This window comes from Thamnophis sirtalis, unplaced genomic scaffold (assembly GCF_051295495.1).
Source record: "Thamnophis sirtalis isolate CommonGarterSnake01/CBP01778 unplaced genomic scaffold, rThaSir2_p1.2 scaffold_2, whole genome shotgun sequence".
Classification (NCBI taxonomy): Eukaryota; Metazoa; Chordata; class Lepidosauria; order Squamata; family Natricidae; genus Thamnophis; species Thamnophis sirtalis.
Genome location: NW_028261382.1, coordinates 72,331,276 through 72,347,605, shown reverse-complemented (window position 1 = coordinate 72,347,605; position 16,330 = coordinate 72,331,276). Strand labels below are relative to the sequence as shown.

The window sequence follows — 16,330 nt, the reverse complement described above, 5'->3', positions numbered from 1 at the left end:
ATTCTGAAGCAGCCACCCCATCCCATCTTTCAATGCCTAATTAGCCAACAAGAGCGCTGGCGTCTCCCACCAGTCTCTCTGGCCATCCGTCAGCCAGCAGTCCGGAATGCTCAGCCTGGACAAACGCGACCCAAGAAAGCTTATTGAGCATCCCGTGGTAACCCATGATGTAGTCAAATGTCTATGGGGAGTCTCATCCAGGTCGTGGTGAAACCCTCAACCGTGCTTTTTCAGAAGGACATCCTTGGTTTTCCCTTGGAGACGTTTTGAGAAACAGCCCGTCTTCAAGGAAAAATAAAGGAAGTCAAGTTGCCTTTTGAAAAAGCACCCTTGGGACATCATGTAGCCATTTATGAAATTTATCTCCTTTAGGTGTAATCTCACATTTTCCCACCTTGCCTGACAGCATTCCACATATCATGCAGAATTAAATCAGAGTCCAAGGCAGAGCTATCCTTAAAGTTCCAATTTAATAAGACGGACATATTGGCACATCTGTGGAAAATCCCAAATCTAAAACTTCCTGGAATTTCACCCAGTTGGAAGTTCATGATCTTATCCCCATACTTATAAATCCATCACATGGTCCAATCTTCTTCAGCCACGCTGGCATTTCCGCCTATCTAGTCCCGGTCAGATGCAGAAGTGCGGAGACAAAAGATGATCTTGATCTCTAGAAAGGAATGACAACACCACATTTCACCATTCTACTCCTTTCTATTCCCCCCTCCCAACTACTACATTAATGAAACAGCACAGTGAAATAAAAGAGAGTGTGGCAAGCCAAAGATCCACAAAAAAGGAATATAACTGCAGGCCTGACACTCCTCTTCCTACCTTTCTCTCTACTCCTTTCTCCATTTCTTCCTCTCCTTTTTTCTTTCTTCTTTCTCTCTCTCCTTTCTCCTCTCCTCTTCCTACCTTCCCCCCTACCTCTCCATTCCCTCTTTGGTTATATTTACATATTCCCCTCTTCGATCCGGTGTAATTTTTGGGATGGCATTTCCAGCAAACCCAGTTCTTTTATTTACATAACCATCTTAGGTTCTGAGGGACTTTTGCATCTGACCTTGCAGGAAGGGCTCTTGACTCTTAGGAAATGTAACCCCCCCCCCCGTCCTCCACCCCCATCCCGAAGCAGCTGGTGCTGAAATATGCATTTTTTAGCCTTGTCTCCGGCGCAGGCTGAACCAAACCGTGGCCTCTCAGCTGCCATCCTTCCATCCATCCCCACTTCAAGCCAGCTTCCTCAGACTGCTTGGGAAGACCATAGCTGATTGGCACCTGGTTAGCTTGCACTCAGCTGTCTCTGATATTTGACACACACATACACACACACATATCCACACCCCTCCTTCCTCCTGCCAAACCAAAAAAACCCATCGCCCCTGGGAAAGAGAATAATAAAACATGCGAGGGGAAGGAGATGGGATAGAGAGGGGAAAGGGGAAGAGACATCCTACAGAGCAAAAGAGCCCCCTAGGACGTTGACAAGAGGAATACCCTGCAGCCAGATGTTGATGTAGATCTGGTGGAGGAAAGTGGATCTCTTGAGAAATGGTTGTGTGGAGAGGACCTCCTTGCTGGGGACTTTAGAACTGAAGAACATCTAAAATCTCCCGAGGAAGGGTTTCCTAACTTGGATCATTTCTTCTTTTGTAGATCTTCTTCAAGATTGCTGCCATATATATTTTCCCTCCCTCTTGAGCCTTTTCCCATTTGTCCACCCCAGGACTTTCCACCGGGAAAATCCTTTGCAACCTGTGGGGCGCAAAGCAACCTCCTTCTGCTCCTCTACTCCAAACTGGAAGGAATAGAAGGCTTTGGCTTTTGCGTTTTTGGGAACTATGTCAACGTTGTTGGACACCTCGGATGGAAATGCGAAGGGGATACGACCACAAACTCTCTCGGGAACATCTGGCATAGAAAGTAGTGGTAAGGCATGGCGTTTTGGGGGGGGAAATTCAGGTTGGTTTGGGAATCTTGCAAACCATTGACGGGGGAGGGGGCTACTTTTGAGGAAGTGCAACCTCTCTTCAGATGGATAAATGGTATCCAGTATTCATGGGAAGTTCAATCGGACTGAAGAGTCCAAGACTCACTGGGAAATGGTCCGTCTTCCATGGTGTAGGGGCAATGCTGACTGTCCCAGTGTTGCCTTGGGTCAAACAAGCGGTAAGGACACACTTGGAATCCTGCATTCAGTTTTGGTTGCCACAATGTAAAAAAGATGTGGAGTCTCTAGAAAGAGTGCAAAGAAGAGCAACAAAGAGGATTAGGGGACTGGAGGCTAAAAGGTACCAAGAACAGTTGCAGGAACTGGGTATGTCTAGTTTGATGAAAAGAAGGACTAGGGATGACATAATAGCAGTCTTCCAATATCTCAGGGGCTGCCACAAAGAAGAGGGAGTCAAGCTATTCTCCAAGGCACCTGAGGGCAGAACGATGAAACAATGGGCAGAAACTAATCAAGGAGAGAAGCAACCTAGAACTGAGGAGAAATTTCCTGAAAGTTAGAACAATTAACTTGAATATACTTGTAAGATGGACATATTGGCACACCTGTGGAAAACCAGTGGAACAGAAGTTGCTTCCAGAAGTTGTGAATGCTCCAACACTGGAAGTTTTTAAGAAGAGGTTGGACAACCATTTGCCTGAAGTGGTGTAGGGTTTCCTGCCTAAGCGGTGGGTTGGACTAGAAGACCTCCAAAGTCCCTTCCAAGTCTGTTATTCTATATCCTAAGTGTCGCCCGTTCCTTGATCCCATCATTCCTGGATCCCATTAATTTTCTGCCACCAAAAAATTAACATTGTTTTAAAATACAAGTGGAAGGGGAAATGTTTTCCTTCACCCACAAGAGTAAGATGAGGTTCCAATGTGTGTAATTTTGAGCAACCAGGATCAGGAAATGTTTCTATGGAAGAAAAGGAAGGGGAGGTCACCATCCATTCAGTGTGTTATAAGGCCTGTGGTAGACTTCCGTCCCAATAAGAAAGGGGCGAACGCTCAAATATTAATTGCAAGATTTGGGCATTTTTGCCAAATGTCATAATTCCTGGAGATCTTTAATGCCGGTCCGACTATCTTCCTTCTGTGTCTGCAAAACCTCCAGAATATTTTTTATTTAAAGGGAAAGACAGTCACACCCCAGGGCTCCTTGCTGTTCTTGAGCCCCATTTTGATAATTTTGGGGATTTAGCAGAAGAAAAGGCCTATGCAAAATATTATGCAATTTGGGGAAAATATTATATTGTATTTACATTCCATGCAGTATAGGGTTATCCCTGCTATTTTGCTATTGTTTTGCTATTTTGGTCTGTTTTAAAATAATATAGAACAATAATATAGAACTAAGGAGAAACAATTAATCAGTGGAACAACTTGCCTCCAGAAGTTGTGAATGCTCCATCACTGGAAGAAGATGTTGGATAGCCATTTGTCTGAAACGGTATAGGGCTTCCTGATTGGCAGGGGGTTGGACTAGGAGACCTCCAAGGTCCCTTTCAACTCTGTTATTCTATTCTAACCAACAATTCTGCCTTGGTCTTTTTGGTGACCTGCCTATATTTCCGCCATGCTCTCTGCTGATGAAAAGAACGGTTAAAAAACGCCCTTCCAGTGGCCCTTAGATTGTGTTTCATCTGATATGTGTCTCTAAAGAAGCTTTGCTGGTAGTTCAGCTGAAACACTTCACACAGCATCCTACAAAGCGACCTCAACAACAAAAGAAGATAACCCGAATTTACATCCCAAACAGCTGACTCCAAAACGGAGGGAGGAAGAAAATGAGGATATTGTTACAAAGTAAAATTAAAATCTGAGAGAAGAGAATATTTGCAACTCAGAGTTGAATTGAGGAATCCTTGGAGTTTTCTGAGCTTGGTGGTTTTCTAGCAAATGTTTCATTACCAAACGTGATAACACCATCAGTGCTAGAAGGGAGTGGGGTTTGCAGAGAGGAAAAGGAGGAGGGGGAGGGAGGAGGAGGAGGAGGAGAAGGGTGGCTGTTGGTGTTCTGTCAGCTTAGTGCTTTTCTTGAAGATGTTTCATTACCAAACTAGGAAACATCATCAGTGCAATGCCTGGCGGGGATGAAAAGAATTAGGGAGAAGGGGAACCAAGAGGAGCTTTTCTCGACACAGAGGCCATCATGGGGTTGCTTCTCATTCCCCCAGCAACGGTGTGGGATTGTATTGTTGTGCTGTACAAGTAGTCCTTGACTTACGATTGGTGGCTTAGTGACTGTTGAAAGAAATCAAGGAAGCTCTGTTGTCCAGGGCCTGGGCCAAGATATTACTCAACTCTGAAGCTGGCCTGACTGAGGCCATCTTGCAAGCTTCAGTGCTGCCACATTGGAGCTGAGGGATAGGGAGTGGGGAATAGAGATAGCTGGAGTTCTGTAGCCAAAACAAAATACTTTCCCCTGAGAACCAAGGACATTCCCACAGCTGGCTGAAGAGAAGTAAAGTTTCCAAGCAACCGGAGAGCACAGTGATTGGAGCACGTGACTGATTGTTTGGGGAAAGAGGGAAAACTTTTACTTTTAATTAGGTGAAAACCGCAGGAACATTCAGAGTCAGTTTTCACCAACTTGTGCCAATAGGATATATCCGATAAACTTGTTCTTTGAGGAAACTGCTTGCCTCAGAGTTCTGTTTACTATATGTCACAAATGCTTCTGACCACAACCAAATTGGGTTCCATCCAGGGGTGGAATCTACTTACCTTTGCTACCGGTTCGGAAATGTGAGCTTATTGAGAGAGGAAGAGGAGGGAAGGAAGAAAGAGGTAAGGAGAGGGGGCGGAAGGGAGAGGAAGAGAAGGAGAGAGTGTAGGAAGGGGTAGGGGAAGAGTAGGAGTAGGGGGAAGGTAAGGGAGGAAGGAAGGGGAAGAAGAGGAGGGAAGGAAGAAAGATGTAAGGAGAGGGGGCAGAAGGGAGGGGAAGAGAAGGAGAGAGTGTAGGAAGGGGTAGGGGAAGAGTAGGAGTAGGGGAGAGGTAAGGGAAGAAGGAAGGGGAAGAAGAGGAGGGAAGGAAGAAAGAGGTAAGGAGAGGGGGCGGAAGGGAGGAGAAGAGAAGGAGAGAGTGTAGGAAGGGGAAGTAGGGGAGAGGTAAGAGAAGAAGGTAGGGGAAGAAGAGGAGGGAAGAAAGAGGTAGGAGAGGAGGGTGGAAGGGAGGGGAAGCGAAGGAGAGAGTGTAGGAAGGGAAAGATGAAGAGTTGGAGTAGGGGAGAAGTAAGGGAAGAAGTAAGGGAAAGAAGAGGAGGGTGGAAGGGAGGGAAAGAGAAGGAGAGAGAGTAGGAAGGGGAAGAGGAAGAGAGGAGTAGGGGAGGGGTAAGGGAAAAAAGAAAGGAGAAGGAAAGAAGGAAGAAAGAAAGTAGAGAAGAGAGGGAGGGAGAAAATAAAGTGGAAGGGATGGTAAACAACGCAACCCAAACTGTATATTATAACCTTTATATGGAATAATAAATTCCATAAGAATGACAAATGTAAAGAAGAAGAAGAACTGTGTGAAGCTATATCTATAATTGTATGTCAGGGGGGAAATAAATCCTTCTTTCCTCTTTCTCTCCAGGAGAAAATGGTGGGACCTCTCGGGGAAAATCTTCTGATTCCAGCGGTGAAGAGGAAGCCAACACGGGTCAAAAGAAGCCTCGTAGGCATCGGACCCATTTCACCAGCCAGCAGCTGCAGGAACTGGAGGCTACGTTTCAGCGGAACCGCTACCCGGACATGAGCACAAGGGAAGAGATCGCAGGCTGGACCAATCTGACCGAGCCAAGGATAAGGGTGAGGGTCACTGTAGAGAGAAGTGATGGGAGGGGGGGGGAGAAGGGAAACGGTTCCTCCCATTAGTTCAGCCACACCAATGATGGATTATGGAAGAAGAGAGTTGCCTGCATGCCAATCCTTGGCAAGATCAAAGATTCTTGGCCTACCCTTCTTTGAAGGGTTAACATCACTTTATAATGCCTTGGTATTATAGATTGATCAGAAAGATTGGCAGTTTGGCGGTTCGAATCCCTAGCGCCGCGTAACGGAGTGAGCTCCCGTGACTCGTCCCAGCTTTTGCCAACCTAGCAGTTTGAAAGCACGTAAAAAATGCAAGTAGAAAAATAGGGACCACCTTTGGTGGGAAGGGAACAACGTTCCGTGCGCCATCGGTGTTTAGTCATGCCGGCCACATGACCACGGAGACGTCTTCGGACAGCGCTGGCTCTTCGGCTTTGAAACGGAGATGAGCACCACCCCCTAGGGTCAGGAATGACAAGCACATATGTGCAAGGGAAATCTTTCCCTTGGTAAGACCACACTTGGTATAAAGCATTGATGTTTGATCATCACAATTTAAAGAAGAGTGCAGAAAAGAGCAACAAAGATGATTAGGGGACTGGAGGCTAAAACATATGAAGAACGGTTGCAGGAACTGGGTATGTCTAGTTTGATGAAAAGAAGGACTAGGGGAGACATGATAGCAGTCTTCCAATATCTTAGGGGTTGCCACAAAGAAGAGGGAGTCAAGCTATTCTCCAAAGCCCCTGAGGATAGAACAAGAAGCAATAGGTGGAAGTGCCTATAGAGATTCTCTGTCATCCAGATCGTGGTTGTCTCAAAGGTGCCTTTTTCAAGAGACAGATGGACTTTCTGGTTTTTCTTTGAAGACATTTCGCTTCCCATCCAAGAAGTTTCTTCAAAGAAAAACCAGAAAGTCCAGTTTCCTCTTGAAAAAAGCACATTTGGGACAATGGATGGAAACTAATCAAGGAGAGAATCAACCTAGAGCTAAGGAGAAACAGGGATGATGTGACAGCAATCCTCCAATATTTGAGGGGCTGACACAAAGAGGAGGGAGTCAAGCTATTCTCCAAAACACCTGAAGTCAGAGAAGAAGAAATGGGTGGAAACTAGTCAAGGAGAAAAGCAACCTAGAATTAAGGAGAAATTTCCTGATGGTTAGAACAATTAATCTGTGGAACAAGTTGCCTCCAAAGTTGTGAATGCTCCAACACTGGATGTTTTTAAGAAGAGATTGGACAACCACTTTTTTTTGAAATGGTATAGGATTCCTGCCTGAGCAGGGAGTTGGACTAGAAGACCTCCAAGGTCCCTTCCAACTCTTTATTTTATTATACCCCAACTTCTTCAGGAATTGTAAACCCTTGTAAAGTTGACAAACTCACAAAAGGAAGGCGAGATCTTTAGGGCCATTATTAGGACCATGTAGCAGAATCTTGAAAGCCCATCAAAGCAATTCTCCAGCTCATCTTCGACATTGTGTAATTAAAGTTGAATTACTTTTCTTGAGTCTTTTGATTTAGAGTAGCAGTCTCCACCACACTTGGCAGCTTTTAGACCTGCGGACTTCAACTCCCAGAATTCCTCAGCTGGCATGACTGGGTGAGAAATTCTGGAAGTTGAAGTCCGCAAGTCTTAAAGTTGCCAATGGAAAGGACCAGCAAAGACTATCAATCCTTCCATTCCCCACCATCCAGTCAGAGCTGAAGAAGCTTTTTGGTTGAGAAGCGAAACATCTTCAAAGAAAAACAAGGAAGTCCAGTGGCCTCTTGGAAAAAGCACCTTTGGGATATCTTACCATGTTGATTTCTCGATCTGGTCTACCGAGTAGGATTGAAAATCCCAAAGATGCTTTTTTTCAAGAGGCCACTGGATTTTCTGGGTTTTTCTTTGAAGAAGTTTCGCTTCTCTTCCAAGAAGCTTCTTCAGCTCTGTCTGGACGGTTGGGAATGGAAGGATTTATATTCCTTGCAAACAGCTGGTCATTAAATCATGACTTGGATGACTGAGAATCTCCATGGACTTTTAGCTAGGCATAGAGATGAAGAAGCTTCTTGGAGGACAAGCAAAATGTCTTCAAAGAAAAACAGAAAGCCCAGGTTGCCTCTTGAAAAAAGCACCCTTTGGGACAACTACGACCTGGAGGATGGAGAATCTAAATAGACATTTACTAGGCGTAAAACTTTCTCACGCTTCACCTCCTCTTTTCCTCCTCTGCTTTTCCAAACACATTCCATTCCCAGTTGTGTGGAGACTATATTCTTGTTGGAAATTGGGGATGGGGGAAATTGAGTGACAGTGCATCTGGAGGACAGCAGAGGGAGAAAGATGGGGAGGAAACCTTGCATAAATCACCACAAAATGATGGGACGATATGTCCGATTTGTGGTTTGCTGCAACACTTTTCTGGTTTTCTTTTCTTTCAAAAACAAGCAAACACATGCCCTACGATTGTTCACGCATTCCTCTAGGAAAGCGTGGAGAATGGGACAAACTGAAAGCATTCATAGATCTATCTTGCAAATGTCAGTAAATGTACGTCCCCAAGGATAGTGTTGCGGGATCCAGTCTTAATCAATCTCCAGGATCAGAGGTTAATTCTTCCAAGACTCTTGCCGGAGCCCATCCTCAGGGAACGTCTGTCTCTAGAATGTGAGCACTAGGACAGGGGTTCCCAACTTTTTCTATACCTCGCTGCACCCCTAGAACACTTCTGATATATTCTCGCACCTCCTTAAAAAATAAATAACTATATGCGTATAATTATATATATTTTTGGGTGAGCCAAAACATAAGCCCTCCCCGGAACATAAGCCTCCTGGACAACCCCCCCCCCCTCCAGCCAGGCAGAGTGCTGCTCATCAACCTAGCGGTATCCTGAAGATGCCAAGCCACGGGAAACCAGGGGGACAAAGGTGCTCATGTTGCTTGGTGCCTTCGGGATACCTCTAGGTTGGTAAGTGGCTCTCTGCCCAGCTGGAGAGGGGGGGGGGTGCTGGGCAGCTGCATCTCAGCATGGCTTTTTCAGCGGCTTCCAAACCAACTATTCCTCTAGTGGCTGCTCTGGGTGTACACTCTATGGTTGTACGCTCTGGGAGTCTGTGGCCACTGCTGGAAGACTTTGTTTTGGAAGCCGCCCAAAAAGCCATGCTGGGTGGCGGCGGCGATGGTGGCAGCGGAGGTGCCCTGGCTCTGCAGGGAGAGCTGGGCCAGGGCACCGTGAGGCTGGGAGGCGCACGAGCAGGAGCGGAACAGCCGCTCGTGCAACCCCCCCTCTCCATCCGTGCAGAGCACCATTCACTGACATTTCGAAGGCACCAAGCCGTGGGAGCCTAGCAGAGGGTGGCTTGGCGATACCCCTAGGTCAGTGAATGGTGCTATGCCTGGCTGGAAATGGGGTTTGCCGGGTGGCTGCTCATGAGAATGGTCGCTTCACGGCTGCTATGTTGCACTGCTGCGACAGCGTAACACAGCCGTTCACCCCTGAGGCTGTGCCCGGCTCTTTGGGAGCCCGCTCGCAAGAGAGCAGCCGCCTAGCAACCCAAAAACAATAAGCCCTTCCCTAATAATAAGGCCCATGCCATATTTTATGGGTAAAAGAAAATAAGACCCTGTCTTGTTTTGGGGGAAAGAGTGTGTGTGTGTGTGTGTGTGTGTGCGTGCCTGTGTCTGTCTGTATGTGTGTATATGTATATGTACATGTACATGTGTGTGCGTACGTACCAGAGGTGGGTTCCTACCAGTTCGCACCTATTCGGTAGAACCGGTTCGTCAAATCTACCGAACCGGTTAGAAGAGGTTCCACCAGTGGACCCGGAAAGCAGGCCACACTTACAGAAGAGGTTCCAAAAATTTTTGAAACCCACCACTGGTCCTTTGATATGATTATTCTACACTATCATGCTCATATTTATAAAACTCAGGGCCTCTGTGAAAGGTAAGGATGACTACTGTGTTTGTGGTGCAATCAGAACATTGTGTGTGTTGAAGTTGTTTTAACGCAAACCAAAGATGCCTTTTAAAAAATAAGTTTACATCATATTCTTATGCATACCAGTGCTGTGTGTGAGGTAATTTAATGTGGTTCTGACAAGTGTCGTCGCCATCTTCATATCCGGTCACATGGGCGGCAAGCCACTCCCATCTGGTCACATGGACAGGAAGCCACTCCCACAAAGGAGGCCACACCCACAGAGTAGGTTCGAACAATTTTTGAAACCCACCACTGGTGCGCGCGCGCGCGCGCGCGCACACACACACACACACACACACACACACACACACACACACATATATATATATATATATATATATATATATATATATATATATATATAAATAATGCGGAAGGGAGCGGTAAGGAGGGAGGAAGGAGGAATGGCAATAACACTTAGACTCACATACCACTTTTCTAGCCCTCTCTAAGAGTCAGCTTCTTGCACCCAGCAATATGGTTCCTCATTTTACCCACCTCAGAAGAATGGAAGGCTGAGTCAACCTTGAGCCTGGGGCAGTGGTAGGATTCAATTTTTTTTACTACCAGTTCTGTGGGCATGGCTTGGTGGGCGTGGCAGGAGAAGGATACTGCAATGTCCCCATTCCCTTCCGATCAGCTGGGACTCGGGAGGGAGAGAATAGATGGGGGCGGGGCCAGCCAGAGGTGGTATTTTCCGGTTCCCCCAACTACTCAAAATTTCCGCTACCAGTTCTCCAGAACTGGTCAGAACCTGCTAGATACCACCTGTGGCCTGGCGGGATTCAAACTGCCAAATTGCAGTCAGCCAGCAGTCAACAAAAGCAGCCTGCAGTCCTGCCCTCTAACCACTATGCCACCACGCCTCATAGCTTCCCACTGCTTCCCAACATGGATGTTGGAAGCTCATAAATGAACAACCTTCCTCCACTTTTGACCACAGGAGCTGGTCTTTTAAGAATGCTCTCTGCAGTTTCCCTGCTACCCAGGCCAGTAGCTCTCAATAGTCTTCCTTGGATCGTTCTTCTTCTCTTCTAAAAGAGGACAAGGGCAATCTCTGGGTGACCATCACATGGTGACGGTTCCATACAACAAGTTTTGGAATCGTTCCTCAGCCTTGCATAATGGAGGACTATATTTTTCAAAATATAAGACACACCTTTTCCCTCCAAAAAAGAAGGTGAAAATCTGGGTGCATCTTATATACTAAATACAGCATTTTTGGCCTCCTAAAACCCAGCCGCATTCGTAAAAACGGATGTGCAGAGGTTTTGGGAGGCCTGCAAAGTGATTTTGGGGGCTGGGGAAGGCAAAAAGGAGTCAAAAACGGGCCATTTTTGGCTTGTTTTTGCCCTCCCAGCCCGTAGGAGTACTTTGCAGGCCTCTCAAACGCTCTGTATGCCCCTTTTTTCACAAAAAGTGCAAAACCCTTTTTTCTAAATTTACCTCTTCAATATCTTGGTGCATCTTATACTCCACTGCATCTTATACTCCGAAAAATACGATATTTTTAGAATCCTTCCTCAGCCTTGCATAATGGAGTACTTGTTTTCTGTTCTCTCCTCCCCCGTCTCTTTTCTTTCAAGGTTTGGTTCAAGAACCGACGCGCCAAGTGGCGGAAAAAGGAACGTCACCAACAGACGGAAGTTTGCAAAGGAGCCTTTGGGTCGCAGCTGAATGGGTTGACTGGGAACCCTTATGAAGACCTTTACCCCAGCTATGCATATAACACCTGGACTCCCAAGGGGCTACACAGCAGCCCTATCCATGGCAAAGGCTTCCAGCTCTTCAACTCCATCAACCTCAACTCTTTTGCGCCCCAGAACGTGTTCCCCACAGCCGCCGGACCTTCTCTGCCTGGAGTTCCGTCTCTGGAAAATTTCAACAGTCTGGCAAGTGCTCCAGGGCACTCAGGTTCCATGTACGGGCCCGTCGCACCTTCGCCCTACATGTACAGGGACCCCTGCACCTCAGGCCTGGCGGGATTGAGACTCAGAGCAAAACAGCCACAATCCGCTCTTGGTTACGGCGCTCCCCAAAATGTCAGCCCTAGCTCCAGCCAGTATCCTCTGGACAGGCCGGTGTGACGTTGGGTTGCAGGTTGAGAGATGATCAGAATTGCATCCCATTAAGTGTAAATATATTACCCAAAGCAGGGGTGAAATCCAGCAGGTTCTGGAGAACCGGTAGCAGAAATTTTGAGTACTTCGGAGAATCGGTAGCAGAAATTTTGAGTAGTTTGGAGAACCGGCAAATACCACCTTTGGCTGGCCCCAGAGTGGGGTGGGAATGGAGATTTTGCAGTATCCTTCCCCTGCCACGCCCACTAAGCCACACCCACCAAGCCATGCCCACAGAACCGGTAGTCAAAAAATTTGAATGTCACCACTGACCCACAGCCATAAGAACCACTGAAGGGATGTCCACACCCTGACCAGAGAATCCGCATAACATTTCTATTGGAAGGATGACCACTTTCGGGAAAATGTCATGAGTGATTGACTTGTCTTCTGATGAATTAGTTAAATATAAATCTGTGTTTTGCAACCTCGGCCACTGGAAGGTGTGCGGACTTTAACTCAGCATGGATGAATTGAGGTCAATCAGTAATTTTCTGACAGTGAGAACAATTCACCCATGGAACAGAAGTTGCTTTTGGAAGTTGTGGGAGCCTCATCCCTGAAAGCTTTCAAGAAGAGACTGGACTGCCATTGGTCAGAAATTGTGCAGGGTCTCCTGCTTGAGTGGAGGGGGTGGACAAGATGATCTACAAGATCCCTTACAACTCTGTTATCCTATGCACTTCTATGTGCTAATCAAGGAATGAAGCAATCTGGAATTAAGGAGAAACTTCCTAACAGGGAGAACAATCAACCCATGGAACAGAAGTTGCCTTCAGAAATTGTGGGAGCTTCATCCCTGGGGGCTTTCAAGAAGAGACTGGGCTGCCATCTGTCAGAAATGCTGTAGGGGTCTCCTGCTTGGGCGGGGGGAGGGGAGGTTTGGATTAGATGACCTACAAGATCCCTTCCAACCCTGTGAATCTAAGAATCCGGCCTCCATAAAATAATTTTAAAAGCTTCTTCAAGTCCTGGATAGGGAAAGATTAGCGTTGTCTTTTGGTTGTCTCCTTTCTGATGACCATCTCGGCTTCCAGAATTTTCTGAGCACGGATCGTACTTTAGTTGATGTGCCATAAGCAGCCAACCACCATCGTCTAATTTCATCTGAACCTGCTCAGGGTCAGATACTCGAGATGGTTGGAATTAATTAATTAATAATAATGATCCTGGAAAGATGGCAGGGTCAGATATTTGGAGAAGACAGAGGGGGGGGGGGAACCCATCTGTTTTTACTCATCAAAGCCGAAGCTCTCAAAAAGAAAAGGAGGAGGGGAGAAAAAACGCCAACCCTCCTCTCTATTAAGGCAGTCTTCTTCAACTTGGTCCACCCCAGGGGTTTTGGATTACAATTCCTCTCATCCCCAGCCAGTATAGCCATAATGTGTCTAAGTTCAACTCAGGTAGTAAGCACCACATACAGGAAGGCAGAGTTGAGGAAGAGGCACTATGGAGGCAGCTAATTGGCGCTCCATTTGTCTTCTTTCATCTCTACACTACTGTTAACTTCCGTTTCCCCTCTAGGTCAGGGCTATGAACAGGAACTAGAAACTTCCATGCTCTCGTTTTGTCCTGGTTCACCCGCCTATACCACTAGGCAGGTAGAGATAGCAACAGGACCTAGACTTATATACTGCTTCACAGTGCTTTCCAGCCGTCTCTAAGCAGTTTACGGAGTCAGCCTCTTGCCCCCAACAATCTGGGTCCTCATTTGACTCACCTCGGAAGGATGGAAGGCTGAGTCAACCTTGAGTCGTTCAGGATCGAACTCCTGGCTGTGGGCAGAGTCAGACTGCAATACTGCATTCTAACCACTGTGCCATCATGGCAGGAAGGGAGGGAGGGAGGGAGGAAGGAAGGAATAGCAATAGCACTTAAATTTATATACCGCTTCACAGGGCTTTCCAGCCCTCTCTAAGCAGTTTACGGAGTCAGCCTCTTGCTCCCAACAATTTGGGTCCTCATTTTACCCACCTCAGAAGGATGGAAGGATGAGTCAGCCTTTAGTCAGTTACGATCAAACTCCTGGCTGTGGGTAGAGTCAGCCTGCAATAGTGCATTCTAACCATTGTGCCACTATGGCTGGAAGAAAGGAAAGAGTCAAGCTTTACAAGTTGACAGAAGGAAGGAAAGAAGGAAGGAAGGAAGGAAGGAAGGAAGGAAGGAACTGAGGTGGTGCAGTGGTTAGAGTGCAGTACTGCAGGCTACTTCAGCTGACTGCTAGCTGCAATTCGGCAGTTAGAATCTCACCAGGCTCAAGGTTGACTCAGCCTTCCATCCTTCCAAGGTCAGTCAAATGAGGACCCAGATTGTTGGGGGCAAGAGGCTGACTCTGTAAAGAGTCAGGGCTGCAAAGCACTTTGAAGTGGTATATGAATCTAAATCCTGTTGCTATTGTGAAGGAAGGAAGGAAGGAAGGAAGGAAGGAAGGAAGGAAGGAAGGAAGGAGGAAGAAAAACAACAATAGCACTGGTATTAGACCTTGTAATTCAGCTTTACAATGAGCTCCCTTCTCCCTTTTTCTAGGAGCCTGGAGGCTAAAATCTATGAAGAACAGTTGCAGGAATTGGGATGTTTAGTCTAGTGACAAGAAGGAGTCAGGGTGACATGATAGCAGTGTTCCAATAGTTGAGGGGCTGCCACAAGGAAGAGGGGGGAGGTCAACCCATTTCCAAAGCCACCAGACGGCAAGACAAGAAACAAGGGATGGAAACTACTCAAGGAGAGAAGCAACTTGGGATTAAGGAGAAACTTTCCTCAACCAGTGGAGCAGCTGGCCTTCAGAAGTTGTGGGTGCTCTATCACTGGAGGTTTTTAAGAAGAGACTGGACAGCCACTTGTCTGAAATGGTATAGGATCTCCTGCTTCAGCAGGGGGCTGGACTAGAAGACCTCCACGGTCCCTTCCAACTCTGTTATTCTGTTGTTGACTCTCCCTTTCTGAGCCTTTGGGCATCCTACGCCATCAATCCCGCAGCTCCAATGTCGATGGGGCGGAGAAATCTTCCCCTTTCCCTTGGCTGCTCTATGGGCTCCTCCAGGTCAGAAAACTTAACAATCCTGTTCAGGGGGTGGGATTCAAAAATTTTAGCAACTGGTTCTCTGCCTGGTTGCTGGGTGGGCGTGGCCATGGTGGGCGTGGCCTTCTTGGCCTCCTGCACCATGGAGTGGGGGTGGGGGGCATTTTTGCTTTCCTTGAGGTTCCGGGAGGGCAAAAACGGCCTTCTCCCGGGCTCCAGAGGCACTTTAGGGAAGCCTGTTTTTTGCCCTCTCAGAGCCTCCCTACAGGCCCTGCACTTAGCTGGGCATCCAAAACGAGTTGCGTGGAGACTCCTGGGAGGGGAGGGGCAGGGTGGGCGGGGCCAGCCAGTCCTTGCGAGTACCATTTTGTCAAACCAGATATAAAATTAGCCCCCGATTCGCTGAAACCGGTCCAAACTCGCTGAATTCCCACCCGATTTCTTGTTTATCCTGAGACGGTCCAAATCATAAATGTCAAAACTGATCATGTCACAGTTTTTTTAGGGCCGTCGTAACTTTGAACCAACACTAAACAAACTGTTGTAACGTCAAGGACTACCTGTAATTTATCAGCTCAGGAGTCATCAGAAAAACTGTGTTGGTTTTTTTGCAAATCTATTGCCAATAACTTAAAAACCAGCCAGAGCGTTGCAACCGATTTTCTCCTTCCTCTTCTTTTCGGCAGATGGTTTTCAGAAGGTCCTCCTTCTCTACGGATGAATGTGTCAGATGGAAACTCTCTTTTTTTAATCCCCATAATCCATCCTTCCCCTCCAGGTGCCCTCTAGATATCTTAGGCCAAGCCCGCCCCCCCCATCACATCTAACGGGCCTCTCTACTACTCATTCTGCTGCCCTTCCAAATTAAGAACGTCCTTGAAAACTATATGGAGACCTTTAATCGTGTCCTTTTTGCCTTATCCATCTGGAAGTGCAGTTGGTAAATTTAGAACTAATAAAAGAAGATACTTCTTCACTCAGCGTGTCGCCCGAGAGTGGAATTCACCATCGTAGAAGGCAGCCTTGACTTCCACGGAAGCTGAAAGTAGCTCTCCTTTTCCAACTATAAGCCCATAGTTAGTTATTTTCCTGAAAGGTTTACTGCTATTTTAGGATATCTCTCTCTCTCTCTCTCTCCCTCTCTCATCTCTATCTGTCCATCTAGCTATCTATTTCATTATATCTATCCATCTCTCTCTCTCACACACTCTCTATCTATCCATCCATCATCTGTCTATTGTATATATCATCTATCTCTATCTCTATATCCATCCATCCATCAATCATCTACCCATCTTCCTACCTACCTACCTACCTACCTACCTATATCTTATCTATCATCTATCATATTATCTATTTTATGTATCATCAATCTCAATCTCTATATCCATCCATCTATCCATCCATCCATCTACTTACCTATC

The 16,330-nt window shown here is 46.7% G+C and overlaps 1 protein-coding gene across 1 annotated transcript; it reads left to right on the top strand.

Moving 5' to 3' along the window:
- The first annotated feature begins 1,847 nt into the window (after nucleotides 1-1,847).
- LOC106551479 (pituitary homeobox 3-like) lies at nucleotides 1,848-11,854 on the top strand. Its single transcript, XM_087703761.1, has 3 exons — nucleotides 1,848-1,935; nucleotides 5,574-5,788; nucleotides 11,354-11,854. Exons 1-3 carry the CDS (start codon nucleotides 1,848-1,850, stop codon nucleotides 11,852-11,854), a joined length of 804 nt encoding a protein of 267 aa, XP_087559887.1.
- The last annotated feature ends 4,476 nt before the right edge of the window (nucleotides 11,855-16,330 follow it).